Source organism: Mobula hypostoma, chromosome 2, assembly GCF_963921235.1.
Source record: "Mobula hypostoma chromosome 2, sMobHyp1.1, whole genome shotgun sequence".
NCBI classification, from domain to species: domain Eukaryota; kingdom Metazoa; phylum Chordata; class Chondrichthyes; order Myliobatiformes; family Myliobatidae; genus Mobula; species Mobula hypostoma.
In genome coordinates this window covers 45295489-45312223 of record NC_086098.1, presented here as the reverse complement: position 1 = coordinate 45312223, position 16735 = coordinate 45295489, and the positions used below count along the sequence as shown (strand labels likewise).

At 39.7% G+C, this 16735-nt stretch overlaps 1 protein-coding gene across 1 annotated transcript in view; it reads right to left on the bottom strand.

Moving 5' to 3' along the window:
• LOC134339726 (cytosolic 5'-nucleotidase 1A-like) overlaps window positions 1-13898 on the bottom strand; it is a 28485-nt gene extending 14587 nt beyond the window's left edge. The window contains exons 1-4 of the mRNA XM_063036454.1: window positions 13643-13898; window positions 13356-13523; window positions 11734-11863; window positions 7136-7258 (exon numbers count right to left, since the gene is read on the bottom strand). Of these exons, the coding sequence (XP_062892524.1) occupies window positions 7136-7258; window positions 11734-11863; window positions 13356-13523; window positions 13643-13783 (562 nt within the window). The 5' untranslated portion in view covers window positions 13784-13898. The remainder of the gene's footprint in view (window positions 1-7135; window positions 7259-11733; window positions 11864-13355; window positions 13524-13642) is intronic.
• Between the last annotated feature and the right edge of the window lie 2837 nt (window positions 13899-16735).

Sequence of the window (16735 nt, the reverse complement as noted above, 5' to 3'; positions counted from 1 at the left end):
ACTTGACATCAAGGTTAATGATAACGATAGCCCAAACGTCAAAATCCAGAAGGATTGCCTGAAATTTCTATTTATAGCAATTGGATTAAGACTTCCATGGAAAACACCCAACTATTATCAGGAACAAGAGAAAACCTGCAGATGCTGGAAATCCAAACAACACACACACAGAATGCTGGAGAAAAAAAAAGCTGAGGAGTAGATTTTAAGGTTGGGGGAATGGGAGAGAGAAACACAACGTGATAAGTTAAACCTGAAGGAGGAGGGATGAAGTAAAGAGCTGGGAAGTTGATTGGTGAAAGAGACAGAAGGCCATGGAAGAAGGAAAAAAGGGGAGGAGCACTAGAGGGAAGTGATGGGCAGGCAAGGAGATAAGGTGAGAGAGGGAAAAGGGGATGGAAAATGGTGAGGGGGGGGGTTTCTCTGTCCCCTGCCCCCAACTTTTAAATTTACTCCTCAGCTTTTTTTTTCTTTCCAGTCCCGCCAAAGGGTTTCGGTCTGAAACGTCGACTGTGTTCTTTTCCGTAGGTGCAGCCTGGCCTGCTAATTTCCTCCATCATTTTGTGTAACTATTATCAGGATCTGCATGGTCTGTGTAGATTGCATTCACTGCACATACAATGATTCAAGTCATTTTTAAGACACCATGCATAACATGCTTCACAAGTGTGTATTCCACATCTGGAATTCCATCTGCTTCCAACAATCGGAGTTTCACAAAATACAGGTTTCAATTTGTGTAATGCAAGTTACTACTGGTACAATGAAGATCTGCAATGTCAAATATCAGACTGCAAAAATGTCAAGACTCAACATTTTAAACAACAGATTAAATTACCACTCCTACATTTTTAAGGGTACATTTAACATACACTAAAGCATTCAATAAGATGCAGTGCTTCATCAGATTCAAAACACAGCACGGATGGTTAAGACAGACTTTGGCTGCAACTATTGAACTTAACATATAGACTATTTAAAATTTCTTTCAAGCCAGATAAAATTTCTTTCAAGCCAGAGACATGGCTCCAGGGTGACCAGGGATGGGAGCTCAACGTTCAGGGATATTCAATATTCAGGAGGGATAGACATGAAGGAAGGGGAGGTGGGGTGGCGTTGCTGGTTAAAGAAGAGATTAACGCAATAGAAAGGAAGGACATAAGCCGGGAAGATGTGGAATCGATATGGGTAGAGCTGCGTAACACCAAGGGGCAGAAGACGCTGGTGGGAGTTGTGTACAGGCCACCTAACAGTAGTAGTGAGGTCGGAGATGGTATTAAACAGGAAATTAGAAATGTGTGCAATAAAGGAACAGCAGTTATAATGGGTGACTTCAATCTACATGTAGACTGGGTGAACCAAATTGGTAAAGGTGCTGAGGAAGAGGATTTCTTGGAATGTATGCGGGATGGTTTTTTGAACCAACATGTCGAGGAACCAACTAGAGAGCAGGCTATTCTGGACTGGGTTTTGAGCAATGAGGAAGGGTTAATTAGCGATCTTGTCGTGAGAGGCCCCTTGGGTAAGAGTGACCATAATATGGTGGAATTCTTCATTAAGATGGAGAGTGACATAGTTAATTCAGAAACAAAGGTTCTGAACTTAAAGAGGGGTAACTTTGAAGGTATGAGACGTGAATTAGCTAAGATAGACTGGCAAATGACACTTAAAGGATTGACGGTGGATATGCAATGGCAAGCATTTAAAGGTTGCATGGATGAACTACAACAATTGTTCATCCCAGTTTGGCAAAAGAATAAATCAAGGAAGGTAGTGCACCCATGGCTGACAAGAGAAATTAGGGATAGTATCAATTCCAAAGAAGAAGCATACAAATTAGCCAGAGAAAATGGCTCACCTGAGGACTGGGAGAAATTCAGAGTTCAGCAGAGGAGGACAAAGGGCTTAATTAGGAAGGGGAAAAAAGATTATGAGAGAAAACTGGCAGGGAACATAAAAACGGACTGTAAAAGCTTTTATAGATATGTAAAAAGGAAAAGACTGGTAAAGACAAATGTAGGTCCCCTGCAGACAGAAACAGGTGAATTGATTATGGGGAGCAAGGACATGGCAGACCAATTGAATAGTTACTTTGGTTCTGTCTTCACTAAGGAGGACATAAATAATCTTCCAGAAATAGTAAGGGACAGAGGGTCCAGTGGGATGGAGGAACTGAGCAAAATACATGTTAGTAGGGAAGTGGTGTTAGGTAAATTGAAGGGATTGAAGGCAGATAAATCCCCAGGGCCAGATGGTCTGCATCCTAGAGTGCTTAAAGAAGTAGCCCAAGAAATAGTGGATGCATTAGTGATAATTTTTCAAAACTCGTTAGATTCTGGACTAGTTCCTGAGGACTGGAGGGTGGCTAATGTAACCCCACTTTTTAAAAAAGGAGGGAGAGAGAAACCGGGGAATTATAGACCGGTTAGCCTAACGTCAGTGGTGGAGAAACTGCTGGAGTCAGTTATCAAGGATGTGATAACAGCACATTTGGAAAGCGGTGAAATGATCGGACAAAGTCAGCATGGATTTGTGAAAGGAAAATCATGTCTGACGAATCTCATAGAATTTTTTGAGGATGTAACTAGTAGAGTGGATGGGGAGAACCAGTGGATGTGGTATATTTGGATTTTCAAAAGGCTTTTGACAAGGTCCCACACAGGAGATTAGTGTGCAAACTTAAAGCACACGGTATTGGGGGTAAGGTATTGGTGTGGGTGGAGAATTGGTTAGCAGACAGGAAGCAAAGAGTGGGAATAAACGGGACCTTTTCAGAATGACAGGCGGTGACTAGTGGGGTACCACAAGGCTCAGTGCTGGGACCCCAGTTGTTTACAATATATATTAATGACTTGGATGAGGGAATTAAATGCAGCATCTCCAAGCTTGCGGATGACACGAAGCTGGGTGGCAGTGTTAGCAGTGAGGAGGATGCTAAGAGGATGCAGGGTGACTTGGATAGGTTGGGTGAGTGGGCAAATTCATGGCAGATGCAATTTAATGTGGATAAATGTGAAGTTATCCACTTTGGTGGCAAAAATAGGAAAACAGATTATTATCTGAATGGTGGCCGGTTAGGAAAAGGGGAGGTGCAACGAGACCTGGGTGTCATTATACACCAGTCATTGAAAGTGGGCATGCAGGTACAGCAGGCGGTGAAAAAGGCGAATGGTATGCTGGCATTTATAGCGAGAGGATTCGAGTACAGGAGCAGGGAGGTACTACTGCAGTTGTACAAGGCCTTGGTGAGACCACACCTGGAGTATTGTGTGCAGTTTTGGTCCCCTAATCTGAGGAAAGACATCTTTGCCATAGAGGGAGTACAAAGAAGGTTCACCAGATTGATTCCTGGGATGGCGGGACTTTCATATGAAGAAAGACTGGATGAATTGGGCTTGTACTCGTTGGAATTTAGAAGATTGAGGGGGGATCTGATTGAAACGTATAAGATCCTAAAGGGATTGGACAGGCTAGATGCAGGAAGATTGTTCCCGATGTTGGGGAAGTCCAGAACGAGGGGTCACAGTTTGAGGATAGAGGGGAAGCCTTTTAGGACCGAGATTAGGAAAAACTTCTTCACACAGAGAGTGGTGAATCTGTGGAATTCTCTGCCACAGGAAACTGTTGAGGCCAGTTCATTGGCTATATTTAAGAGGGAGTTAGATATGGCCCTTGTGGCTACGGGGGTCAGGGGGTATGGAGGGAAGGCTGGGGCAGGGTTCTGAGTTGGATGATCAGCCATGATCATAATAAATGGCGGTGCAGGCTCGAAGGGCCGAATGGCCTACTCCTGCACCTATTTTCTATGTTTCTATGTTTCTAATTTATTGTTTAAAGATTCAATGCACAGCCAGATTAAGAATAATTATATATAAAATAACTAGGCCATGTACATTTATTTTAAGCAAAACTACTTTAGTGTATCTCAGTAATTGCTCTAAACCGGTATTCCAGGAGAGCAGCAATTACACTTGAAGGCCCTGGGTTCAGTTGAACAGATATTGCACATTTTCGTTGCGGTACGAATAATTCTGACTACGCCAAGGTCAACTGAGGATCGCAAGCAAGAACTGGGATGGGGTCAGGTGATTTTGTGAGTGACAGAGTGAGATTTAACACAGACATGTCTATCAAGCACAAAGTTGGGAGATCACTGGGTAGGAAGGATTCAAGGAAGCTTGAGTGTCAGATTGACCAGAACAAGGGCAGGAGAGGGTGGTGTAGGAAGATAAAGGATGAAAGGTAATTAAGGGATATAATTTGCAGGGCTATACACTCTGTGACATCACTTCCATAGATGTTGCCTGACCTGCTGAGTTCCTCCAGAATGTTGTGTGTGTTGCTGCAGTGTGAAGACCAAATAGTTCCAAAGAGTGCCCAGCAGTTATCTCAGCATAGACAACTGATCCAGGAGGAGCCTTCCATGAGGAAACACTTTATTCTATGCACATTGACAAAAAGGTAATGCTGAGGTCACAAGGCCAAGCTGCACTAGGAAATGTCTGGTTGTATCTCTACAGTGATGTGAAATGACCAGAAATGGTCATGTATGTTATTTATAACTCAAGGAACAAAACTTTAAGAAGGAGCATATACTGGAATCTGCCGGAAACTGAGGTATGGAAAATTGGTATAGGGCCATATAAGAGCAGTAATGACGTGTTTGGACAGCACTGAAATAAGAACTTTACAGTAAAGTGACCTGGCGGCTATATACTAGTGGTTGGTCAAATTAGGGAACAGAAAAGTATCTGGATATAGACCCAAGAAATAGAAACCAGAAAGTTTAGCAAAGGGACTAAAGAGAGAAAAAGATGAGGAGAATCCTTGATCATCAGGGGCTACCAAAATATAGAAAACTCCATTGCAATTAACAGTTGAGGTAGCATCTAAAACTTATAATTCAGTGGGATTTTTCACAACAAAAATGCAGACAAATTTGTGGTGAGTGGACAGCAATGGAGTTACAGCAGAGATCAACAGATTCAGACATCAAAGGCACTGTTTCCTGTGGCATAATTTATGTTCACGCCTTATTTTATTGAGTCTGAGCTCAGGGAATAATTTGAAGTATTGATGATGCTGATTTTAGGCAATATACTGAACTAGGTGTCAAACACTGGCTGACTGGTTTTTACGCAAACAACACACATCAAAGTTGCTGGTGAACGCAGCAGGCCAGGCAGCATCTCTAGGAAGAGGTACAGTTGACGTTTCAGGCCGAGACCCTTCGTCAGGACTAACTGAAGAAAGAGCTAGTAAGAGATTTGAAGGTGGGAGGGGGAGGGGGAGATCCAAAGTGATAGGAGAAGACAGGAGGGGGAGGGATGGAGCCAAGAGCTGGAAAGGTGATTGGCAAAAGGGATACGAGAGGATCATGGGACAGGAGGTCCAGGGAGAAGTAAAAGGGGGAGGGGGGGGAAAGCCCAGAGGAGGGGCAAGGAGTACAGTCAGAGGGACAGAGGGAGAAAAGGGAGCGAGAGAGAAAGAATGTGTGTATATAAATAACGGATGGGGTACGAGGGGGAGGTGGGGCATTGATGGCATGAACATTTGACTTCTCAAACTTCCGCTAATTTTCCCTCTTACCACTTCACAGCTCTGATTCCATATGTTTACCCACTCTTGATTTTTTTCCTCCCTTCCTGCAGTTTCTTCTCCACTTCTCAGCTCTCAGTTTAAAAATTCAAGGTACATGTATTATCAAGGTACATATATGTCACAGTATACTAACCTGAGATTTATTTTCTTACAGGCATTCATAGCAGAACAAAGAATTACAAAAGAATCAATTAAAAACTACACACAAAGATAAACAACCAATGTGCAGAAGACAACAATCTGTGCAAATACAAAACAAATACTAATAAATAAATAATTCCTCTTCTTTTTACCCACATTCCATGTCCCTCATCTTTCCTGCCAACCCTCATTCCTATACCCTTTATTTCTTCCACCCGAGTTCCCCACTTAACCATTATTATATGGGCTTCCTATCCAGAAGAGTGAACAGGCCATTGAATCTCTCAAACTAAATGTATCAATATTATACAAGTCACATAATCCAATGTCATCTGACCAGACAACATTAATAAAAATCATATTTGTAGATATATTTAAGACAAGGTTGGATAAGTTTTTGCGTAGTAGGGGAATTAAGGGTTATGGGGAAAACGCAGGTAAGTGGAGATGAGTCCATGGCCAGATCAGCCACGATCTTATTGAATGGTGGAGCAGGCTTGGGGGGCCAGATAGTCTACTCCTACTCCAATTTCTTATTTTCTTATGTACATGCACACAGTATCACGATCAAAGCTTCAAAATGCATGGAACGTACTGACACAGTACAGGCCCTTCAGTCAATGATGTTGTGCCCACCCTTTAAGCTATTCTAATATTAAAGAGCAACCGGAACTGAATACAATATTCCAATTGTGATACTACCAATATCAATAATGTGAAAATAGCAGTTTTATTATTTGAAACAGAATGCAATCTCAATCTATTTCAATCTAGGTAACCACTCATCCAGTAATGTAAAAAGAAAACTCCAGATTTGATAAACCTTGAAAGCTAAATGGACACACCCAAAGGCTGTTTGCCTGCAGTGACAGGAATGTTAGCTAAATCTAATGATTTGTAAAATCTAGTGACTTTACTTCAACAAATTATATTTCAATTACACAATCCACACCTCTCTGCAAACACTGGGCAGCTGTGACAGCCACAGAATTGAGAGTGCAGCTCCAAAAAAATTTTCCACACCGTCCTATCCACCAAAGTTACAATAAGCAGCTGGCACAGCTCCAGAGAAAATTCTGTCCAATAAACGAGCTGCAATTTCTTTTTAGTACGAAGATTTCATTAGCGTATTAATAATATACCACAGAACCAGTATTTCTTTGGGTAAGTAAATGTGAATTTTCCTTTTTATATAGTCCAAATAAACTTCCAGATTCAACAGGAGTAAAGGTTGATTCAATATTCTTTTGAAATAATTCCTTCAGAAATATACCTTCAACAGATCAGATGATCCCTTCAGCAAAATAAACATTGATGAGTAAAAGACCCTTTGGTTGTTAGAACCTTGTAAAACTAATATATCCTGTTGTGGATCACTTTGTTTAGTCCTTACCTGCTTCAATTGCCTCACCCACTTTCTCAGGATTTGCTGATAAGTACAGATTGGTAAGATAGGCTTTCAGGTACCCAATTGGACTTTTCCCGCCTGTCATACAGAATCTTTCAATTGCCAGATCTATTTGAAGAAAAAATTAAATTAAGTGCAAATTAAAGTACAAGTTCCTCTTTAGGTAGTTCGATGAAATTCATTTTCAGTATGGAATTATAAAATAATCAAAAAGCAATAAATACACCCATTAAAATGTGTGATTCGATTCCATTAAAGTTACACCCTTACCGCATGAATATTTTCATTCAAACAAGTTTTAACAAGCTGAAAACATTGAATATGAATGCATGTATTCAGCAGCCCCTTTCATTGTTTATACAGGGCCATGACTATGGTAAAGGCAAGTGTACTGAATTGTTAAGACTCAGATTTCTTAATGTCTGAGAATTCTAAAAAAAAATAAGATTTCTACAAGAATTGTAAAATATGCATGTTGTGAATTGATAGCAAGGGCTCCATGCAGAATGTTAGGAAGAAATATTATAACAAGACCACTCAGTTACATTTTCAGAAGATGACATATTATGGAATACAGAGTTAACAATCTTATTCCTTGTTTACCATTAGTGTTCCTGGGTGGGGAGAAGAACACAAATTGAACACAAAAAGAAGTGCAAGAAAATACTTAAGAATGAAATCAGGAGGGCTAAAAGAAGACATGAGGTTGCCTTGGCAGTCAAAGTGAAGGATAATCCAAAGAGCTTTTACAAGTATATTAAGAGCAAAAGGATTGATAGGATAAAATTGGTCCCCTTGAAGATTAGAGTGGTCGGCTTTGTGCGGAACAAAAGGAAATGGGGGAGATCTTAAATAGGTTTTTTGCGTCTGTATTTACTAAGGAAGCTGGCATGAAATCTATGGAATTGAGGGAATCAAGTAGTGAGACCATGGAAACTGTACAGATTGAAAAGGAGGAGGTGCTTGCTGTCTTGAGGAAAATTAAAGTGGATAAATCACCAGGACCTGACAGAGTGTTCCCTCGGACCTTGAAGGAGACTAGTGTTGAAATTGCAGGGGCCCTGGCAGAAATATTTAAAATGTCGCTGTCTACAGGTGAAGTGCCGGAGGATTGGAGAGTGGCTCATGTTGTTCCGTCGTTTAAAAAAGGATCGAAAAGTAATCCGGGAAATTATAGGCCGGTGAGTTTAACGTCAGTAGTAGGTAAGTTATTGGAGGAAGTACTAAGAGACAGAATCTACAAGCATTTGGATAGACAGGGGCTTATTAGGGAGAGTCAACATGGCTTTGTGCGTGGTAGGTCATGTTTGACCAATCTGTTGGAGTTTTTCGAGGAGGTTACCAGGAAAGTGGATGAAGGGAAGGCGGTGGATATTGTCTACATGGACTTCAGTAAAGCCTTTGACAAGGTCCCGCATGGGAGGTTAGTTAGGAAAATTCAGTCGCTAGGTATACATGGAGAGGTGGTAAATTGGATTAGACATTGGCTCGATGGAAGAAGCCAGAGAGTGGTGGTAGAGAATTGCTTCTCTGAGTGGAGGCCTGTGACTAATGGTGTGCCACAGGGATCAGTGTTGGGTCCATTGTTAATTGTCATCTATATCAATGATCTGGATGATAATGTGGTAAATTGGATCAACAAGTTTGCTGATGATACAAAGATTGGAGGTGTAGTAGACTGTGAGGAAGGTTTTCAGGGCCTGCTGAGGGACTTGGACCAGCTGGAAAAATGGGCTGAAAAATGGCAGATGGAGTTTAATACTGACAAGTGTGAGGTATTGCACATTGGAAGGACAAACCAACGTAGAACATACAGGGTTAATGGTAAGGCACTAAGGAGTGCAGTGGAACAGAGGGATCTGGGAATACAGATACAAAATTCTCTAAAAGTGTCATCACAGGTAGATAGGGTCGTAAAGAGAGCTTTTGGTACATTGGCCTTTATTAATCCAAGTATTGAGTATAAGAGCTGGAATATTATGATGAGGTTGTATAAGGCATTGGTCAGGCCGAATCTGGAGTATTGTGTTCAGTTTTGGTCACCAAATTACAGGAAGGATATAATTAAGGTTGAAAGAGTGCAGAGAAGGCTTACAAGGATGTTGCCGGGACTTGAGAAACTCAGTTACAGAGAAAGGTTGAATAGGTTAGGACTTTATTCCCTGGAGCGTAGAAGAATGAGGGGAGATTTGATAGAGGTATATAAAATTATGATGAGTATAGATAGAGTGAATGCAAGCAGGCTTTTTCCACTGAGGCAAGGGGAGAAAAAAACCAGAGGACATGGGTTAAGGGTGAGGAGGGAAAAGTTTAAAGGGAACATTAGGGGGGGGCTTCTTCACACAGAGAGTGGTGGGAGTATGGAATGAGCTGCCAGACGAGGTGGTAAATGCGGGTTCTTTTTTAACATTTAAGAATAAATTGGACAGATACATGGATGGGAGGTGTATGGAGGGATATGGTCCATGTGCAGGTCAGTGGGACTAGGCAGAAAATGGTTTGGCACAGCCAAGAAGGGCCAAAAGGCCTGTTTCTGTGCTGTAGTTTCTATGGTTCTATGGTTTCTATGATGATTCAGTAAGTTATACTGATCACTGTGAGGGAGACAGAAGCCCCAATTTTAACTAAACCCAAGTACAGCACCAAGAATACTCAAGTATCTCTACTATCAGGTCAAACAGTGCACTTAGTCACTATCCACCTCAACAGATATTTCCTCCCTCATTAAATCAGTACACCATTGCTCAAACTCACTGAGAATTGTGCAACAGTGTAACAGTGTCTTTCAAACCTGCAACATCTGCCACTTAACAGTTCAAGGGCAGATTGGGAATGACACTTCCTCTCCATTTTCACCACACACACATACTCAACAGTGATTCAGAAGGGATCATCAGTACTTTCTTAAGACCGGTTAGGGATAGACATTACATGCTGCCTTGCTAACAATGCCCACAATCCACATATGACTAAATTGAGCAAGTGTTCAACCTCTCGATTATTCATTACCTCTGCTTGAGTTTAAAGTTATTTAATGTATAGCATTTCACAAAGCTTTCAAATTAAAATATTTTAATGAATTATTAATTTTCAATACTCTTACTTAAAGCTTTCCATACTTAACAGTGATTCAATATTATATGGCCATTAAAATGCAGAAGATGTACTGTATATAAACATTTGTGACCCATGGTGAAGACAACATTATTAAAAGCTTTTCAAATAGAGCGGGTTTATCAACATTATTGATATCAAATCATATACATCGTTCTTAGACTAATTTGTTTAACTTTCTATTAGCTAACATCATAGCCGGTTTTATAGATTTAACTGTTCCTCTGTCTATCGATGCTGCTTGACCTTCTAGGTACTTCTAGCAATTTTATTTATCTTGATTCAATACTGTCTGCAATTGTGAAGATGGCATGTAACCTACAAAAATTAATGCTCCATTTAAGATAAAATTGATTTTAATAATAGTGCGTATAGTGCATGAACTAAGTCATATACAATATGATAAAGAGAACTGGCAAAAAAGTGCAGAAAGTAACCAAACATGTTGATCTGCAAAGTGAATACCCTTTTATTGAAAGTGCAATAATAAATCCAAATAGCTGAGTTATATCTAAATAAGATTTCAATTTATCTCTGCCCAAGGAATTATACAGATTATACGTGTTGCATTACTTCTTTGTTGCAACACTTAATTTTTTTGCTTGCTTTCTTCAGCTATAGTCTATCAAGAGTACGCAATCACTATTTATTCACGTCTTCAATGGACAAAAACTGGTGTTTCACTTAAGTGCAATATAGGTAAGTCAGCCCATCACCCACACAATGAATGGGCCAAAAGTAATTCAACCACATTAGCTAGTTAACTTTCCTTAGTTCTTTCTTATTGCAAGGAACTGGGGAACCATTTGCAATATTGGAGTGGCCATGTAAAATTGTTGAGACCCAATAAAGTGTTTGTCTCTCCTCTGTATTCCACAGTTATTGTTGATTTTACAGTATTCCAAATGGATATAGGTTGATTAATAGCCTGCAAATAAAATTTAGTTATTTTAAATTCACATGATTGATTATACATTTCCCAGTGGCTTATGTCACTGTTAATTGACAATCAGTGTGGTAGATATTAAAATTTCTAAAGTACAGTAGGCATTAACTGTCTAAATTTAGTTAGATTTCTTACACTTAAAATAGTTCAGGTATAATATGCTCCTACGCTCTATATTCTTACAATCCTTCACAAATATCCATCAGTTGATTGGTTAAAATATGTAATGACATACCACTTATCTATATAATGATAAAATCTTAAAAAATCTTTTGTTGCTTAGTAGCTGGTTTTACTAGAATATTGTGCAGGTAAGTACTGTCATTGCTTAAGAAGAATGCAAGGCTACAATCAGTCACATTATGCAGCAATAAGCTCCAAGTGAACGGACAGATGCTTCACAGAATCAGTTTTCTTTTCAAGTGGAATCAGAAGAGCAAACCTGCGCTAGAACCACAATCCAAATGAAAAGAGAAAAAGCATTAATTCTGGTAAATACATAGAAGAGCTTAGGTGAACTTACAATAGTGATTGATACTGTTTATCAGCCGTACTCCTACTTGTGCATGATTGTCGGTCATCAGAACTACATCAAATATTTCATCACTGTCAGGGTACAGGTCACGAAGTTGTAAATTAACTCTTTCCAGTGCCTGGAATAAACAACTTCATTACATTGCAATAAAGGATGTTTCACTGTTTGAAAGCACAAGTACACAATTGTTCTTTAAGATATTGAATGCTGCTTTGCATTTCAGACTACTGATTATAATCCATTCCAATTCCAACTGTACTATTTTGAACTAAGCTTGCAACTGACCTTTCCAGTATCCTTTAACTTTGTTGCCTTTTAAACATCTTTCCACTTCTCTTCTAAATAATATAATGTCGATGCAATTTACCAACTTGTGAATCTGCAAGGCATCTTTCATTATTTTATTAGGTTTGAATTCTATTAGTATATTAATGAAGGTCCACAATCAGGGGAGGCAACATTTAAACATCAGAACTTAACTGCTTTGAGTGAGGTCAGATACAATTTCATCATATGCATGGTATTGTATAACCATTTAAAATACTGCTGTGTTGCAATCAAGTTATTAAGAATTATGAATTTTGAATTAGAAGGGTGTAAATTAGTGATTATGAAACTGTATTATGCAGTAGCTCTATTGTAGCATGACTAGGAGCTTATAAATTCAGTAATACTTTACTGTTGTGTTCACAGTCCTTCCTTGAATAACTCCAGGATATTGTTTGATTGTTGATAGATTGCCACATACTTTCATATTTTATCATTTTCAAAGATCCATTTCTACTTACTTAGGTCTGTCCTCTCTCTTCTTCCTCTACTCAATAATCTCACTAAATAATGGTCTGCAAATCCTCAGGGTGGGCAGATGTTATCAAATCTTTGAGAAAGGTACAGAATGAAGTAAAAGTCTATAATACTGAAACTGAGTTTCAAATGCTTTCCTGTCTTCAAGTTTTTCTTGGAAAAGTTCAACATTTTCCAAGGCATAACCCACCCTTTTACTTTTTTGCCTAAGTTTATTAAAGGGTTGGAAAATTCAACATGAACTATTTCTCTTAACCCACTGTAAACCACTGTCAGTCTAACTTTGCCAAAACTATCTCAGCTTTTGCCTGGAATGACAATGACCTCTTAATGCATTTAGTATTAAACAAAATCAAGTCTATACTTAGACTATCTTCTCTGTGGGTAGTTTTGTTACAACTGGGTTGGGCAGCACAGCTGAAACCTTCCCAGTACACACCTCCAGTAGGATCAGAGTGCCTCAACGTTAATGCAAGTGTAATTCCACAAACATTGGTCAGCTTTTCTCTACCTCCGAAGTTCCACGTTGTGCCCTTCTGACAAAATTCTCGCAGAAACCTTCGTTCAGGCTTCAATTAAGTTAAACTTGGGGGGTGGGGAAACAGAAGAAATAACCCATTACATTAAAAATTTTGAGCGAATCTCCCTCTTAGGGTTGTTTTTCCAGAAGAGTTGCACAATACAATGTATATAGCCCGAAGAGCTTTGAGATACATTACAAGCGTCAAGTATCTAATGTTTGGCTTGGTTCCAAACATCTTGCATAAAGGAGAAGGAAAGAAATTGGTAGAGAGTAAATTCAATGCCTTGATTAAGGGGAAAGCAGGTCCCTTCTGCAAAGGTTCCTCTTCATGTTCCTGCTGATATTTAACGTATTTCTCCAGCCCGTGCTCCTCGTAGATTTTTCTTTCCTCTACCATGTTAAAGAGGCAGCGAGAAGACACAGCGATAGTGATGGCATACTGAGACTTTGGCTGTAGAAAATACAAAGGCAACCCGATTACACTCTTAAAAAGAAGTTCGAGTGCATACACCTTTTGCTATAATTGCGTAAACAGACGTAAAACTCAATTTCCAGTCCCTTTGTACTCACAGTCCGGAGCTTCTTTGTGGAGGCCAGGCTTTCAAATTTCTCCGCTGCAGCCTTCCAGTCGGCCTCTGTGTTCTCGGTACCAGCTTTAACCTGCCCTTCGCTTTGATTCAAAGCACCGTCCTGCATTTCCCCTTCGCTCATTTTTAAAGGAAATGTAGAAAAGCTATATGAGAATACAGGCCAGAATCACCGACTCAGGAAGACACAGCGAGTTCGTGAAATGAAATACTAGGAAGCATTGGGTGTCGGCGCTGGGCGTTGCTGTAGCTGTGATGCTGAGTCTGAGGCGGGCCGCTCAACACAGGCTGGCGGAAGCAGCACAGGAACAAACGCAATGGGATTTTTCTGTAATTTTTAGATTTCCAGTAACTATAATGAGTTGTTTCTCCATGTCTTTTCAATCGGAGTGTAATTTTCTTCAAAAGGCAAAGAAGGGGGAATAAGGCAAATGCTAAATATGTTTGAACAAATTCTTGCACTGATTTCTGTGCTTAAGTTTGTGGGAGAATTAATGAAATGGGTGTAAAATGTGCTGATGGTCCCCAAGCCAAGTGCAAGTCTGCATACAGGACAGATCGACGATATTATAGTGAAGAAGCTGAATGGCGTTTGGACAATCACTTATCCATATTTGGTCCTAGATAGAGGCCTCTATAATGGAGACAGACCCTTTGCTCAACCAAAATTTTGTGTCATTCCTATGCCACACGCATTCCAGCTGCCACTTTGATCCATGGCAGCAATGGTAACAGAGCCCTAGAGAAACCATCTCCAGTCATCTCTCATTGTTGGCAACAATCTGGGAAGGGTGGTATTTGTCTGTGTGATATATCAAAATGTTCAAGGAGTGCAGGGTGAGTGGATGAACTGAGGGAGGTGAAGGAGCAATGTATTACACAAATCTGGGACATTTGCAGCTGAAACTATAATTTTTTGCCTGGGAATCTTTAAAGTGGGCAAAAGATCTGAAGGAAGGAAGTAGAGAAAATTCTGTCCTTGTTGATTTAGATTAGTCCTAAACTACGAAGATATAACTTAGTTGAAGATACAACATTTGAGTTCTTGTGTAAGTGATTGTGGGGAAGGAATGAGGACTGAGGCTGCAGGGGGTTGGTGAATGGAGTGGTTAATGAGGAGCATGGGAGGAGGCAGTGGGAAGAAACAGAAGAGGCAGCAATGGCCACAGAATCTAACCAGGGCCGGATTAAGCTAGTGCTGGACCTGTAGCATATGTTATAAAGGGGCCCTAAATTTTAAAAATGCACATGTGTATTAAAACATAAATTATTTACTTGCATAGTAAAGTAATTCAATTTTTTCATTTGCTATACAGTCAGATAATATGACAAATGTCTGACACTTCAGTAATAGTATTACTTACATGTAGGTATCAATTTCAAATGTCAAAAGTAACAAAACTACAACATAAAAGTTACATTTTCTAGATTTAGCATGAGCAAATTTGTTGTTGATACTAGAAATGTCTATTTCACACAGAAGTTCATGTTCAATGCTCATTAGAGTGAGATTGTTCAATCTGTTTTGACCCATGGTTCTCCTTAGTTCATTTTTAATACTTTTCAGTTTTGAAAACGTGCGTTCTCCACTGCAGTTGGTAACCATGAGTGACAAATAGATGCGCAAGGCATTTTCTACATTTGGAAAACATGACTCCAAAGAATTGTCAGTTATCGAAAGGTACAACTGTAACTCTACAAGGTCTTGTTTGGCGCCAATATGAGAAGCAAGGTCAGTTTTCAATAGTTCAGTAAACTGCACAAATTCTTCATTAAGACTTTCTTCCAGATCTTCCAGATATGATTTAATAAGATTTGATGGCCTCTTTACGATCTCTTCAGGTGTAAACGACTGTAACTGATGAAGGAATCTAAAAACACCATTCACCTTTAGATAAGCTTTCTGCCTCGTTGACAGGGCAGAAAGCAAGATGTCAATAATGGCAAGAAATGTGCGGCTTTTAAACTTCTGAGAAGGCGTTTGAGATTCATCAAGTGGACCAAGAGTGCTGGAACCACTGAAATCATCATACGCGCGATTTTGCTTGTGTTTTCTTCGAGTTTGCTGTTGATAATCTTTACACTTAGTTGGATCCTTGGCTTTTTGCTCAATGTCTGAAAAAGTAGACCGCATAGCTTGAATATATCCATGCAAGGGTTCATAGAGTGCACAAGCTGTGTTCAAGTCTTGACCAGAAGATTGCAAAGAAGCACTGATCATTTGAAAACACTGTAATACTTGATCCCACAATATGAACATTATTCCTGTTTCCAACTTCATCATGGTTGAAAGTAGTCCACGAGCCTGTTGTCGACACTCTGCCTTCTGATCATTGTTATTTGAAATGTCATCCAAGACTTCGTTTATTGCAGAAAAGCTGTGTAAAAGTGCTTTTGTTGTGTCTGCACGAGCTGACCACCTGGTATCTGATATTCTTTTCACAATGGGCAAATGAGCACAACCGTCAGATAATGCAGCAGAAAGGAGATCCCACCAATAAGTAGAAGCAGAAAAAAATGTGTACAGGCTTTCTACAAATTGAAAGAAAATTAATGCTTCTTGACAACACTCAGCAGCACATTTTCCAACCGAATTTAGTGGATGTGCAAAACATGGAATGTAATCCGCAAACTCATTCAGCTCTTTAATTCATGGTTGTAAGCCACCATACTTGCCACTCATGTTGCTGGCATTGTCATAACTTTGACCACGGCAGTCTTTTATATCAATGTCATTTTCCTTTAAAAAGTCAAGTAAACTTTGAGCGAGCTGTTCAGCACTATGACCTTCCATATCCAAAAACTTCACAAATCTTTCAACTGGTCCAGACGGCAAAACATAGCACACAGTCAAAGTCAGCTGGTCCACATTAGATGTATCTGGAGTAGAATCCAATGAAACAGAATAATACTTGTATTTCTTCACTTCACCGATAATGTGATCCAGTATGCTGGATCCAATCAGACTGATGAATTCCTCACATGTTGTTTTAGATAGGTATGATTTATGTCCCCTTCCTTGGTTTGCATGAGCATTTATACCACGATACAGCAAGGAGCCAACACACATCTGCAC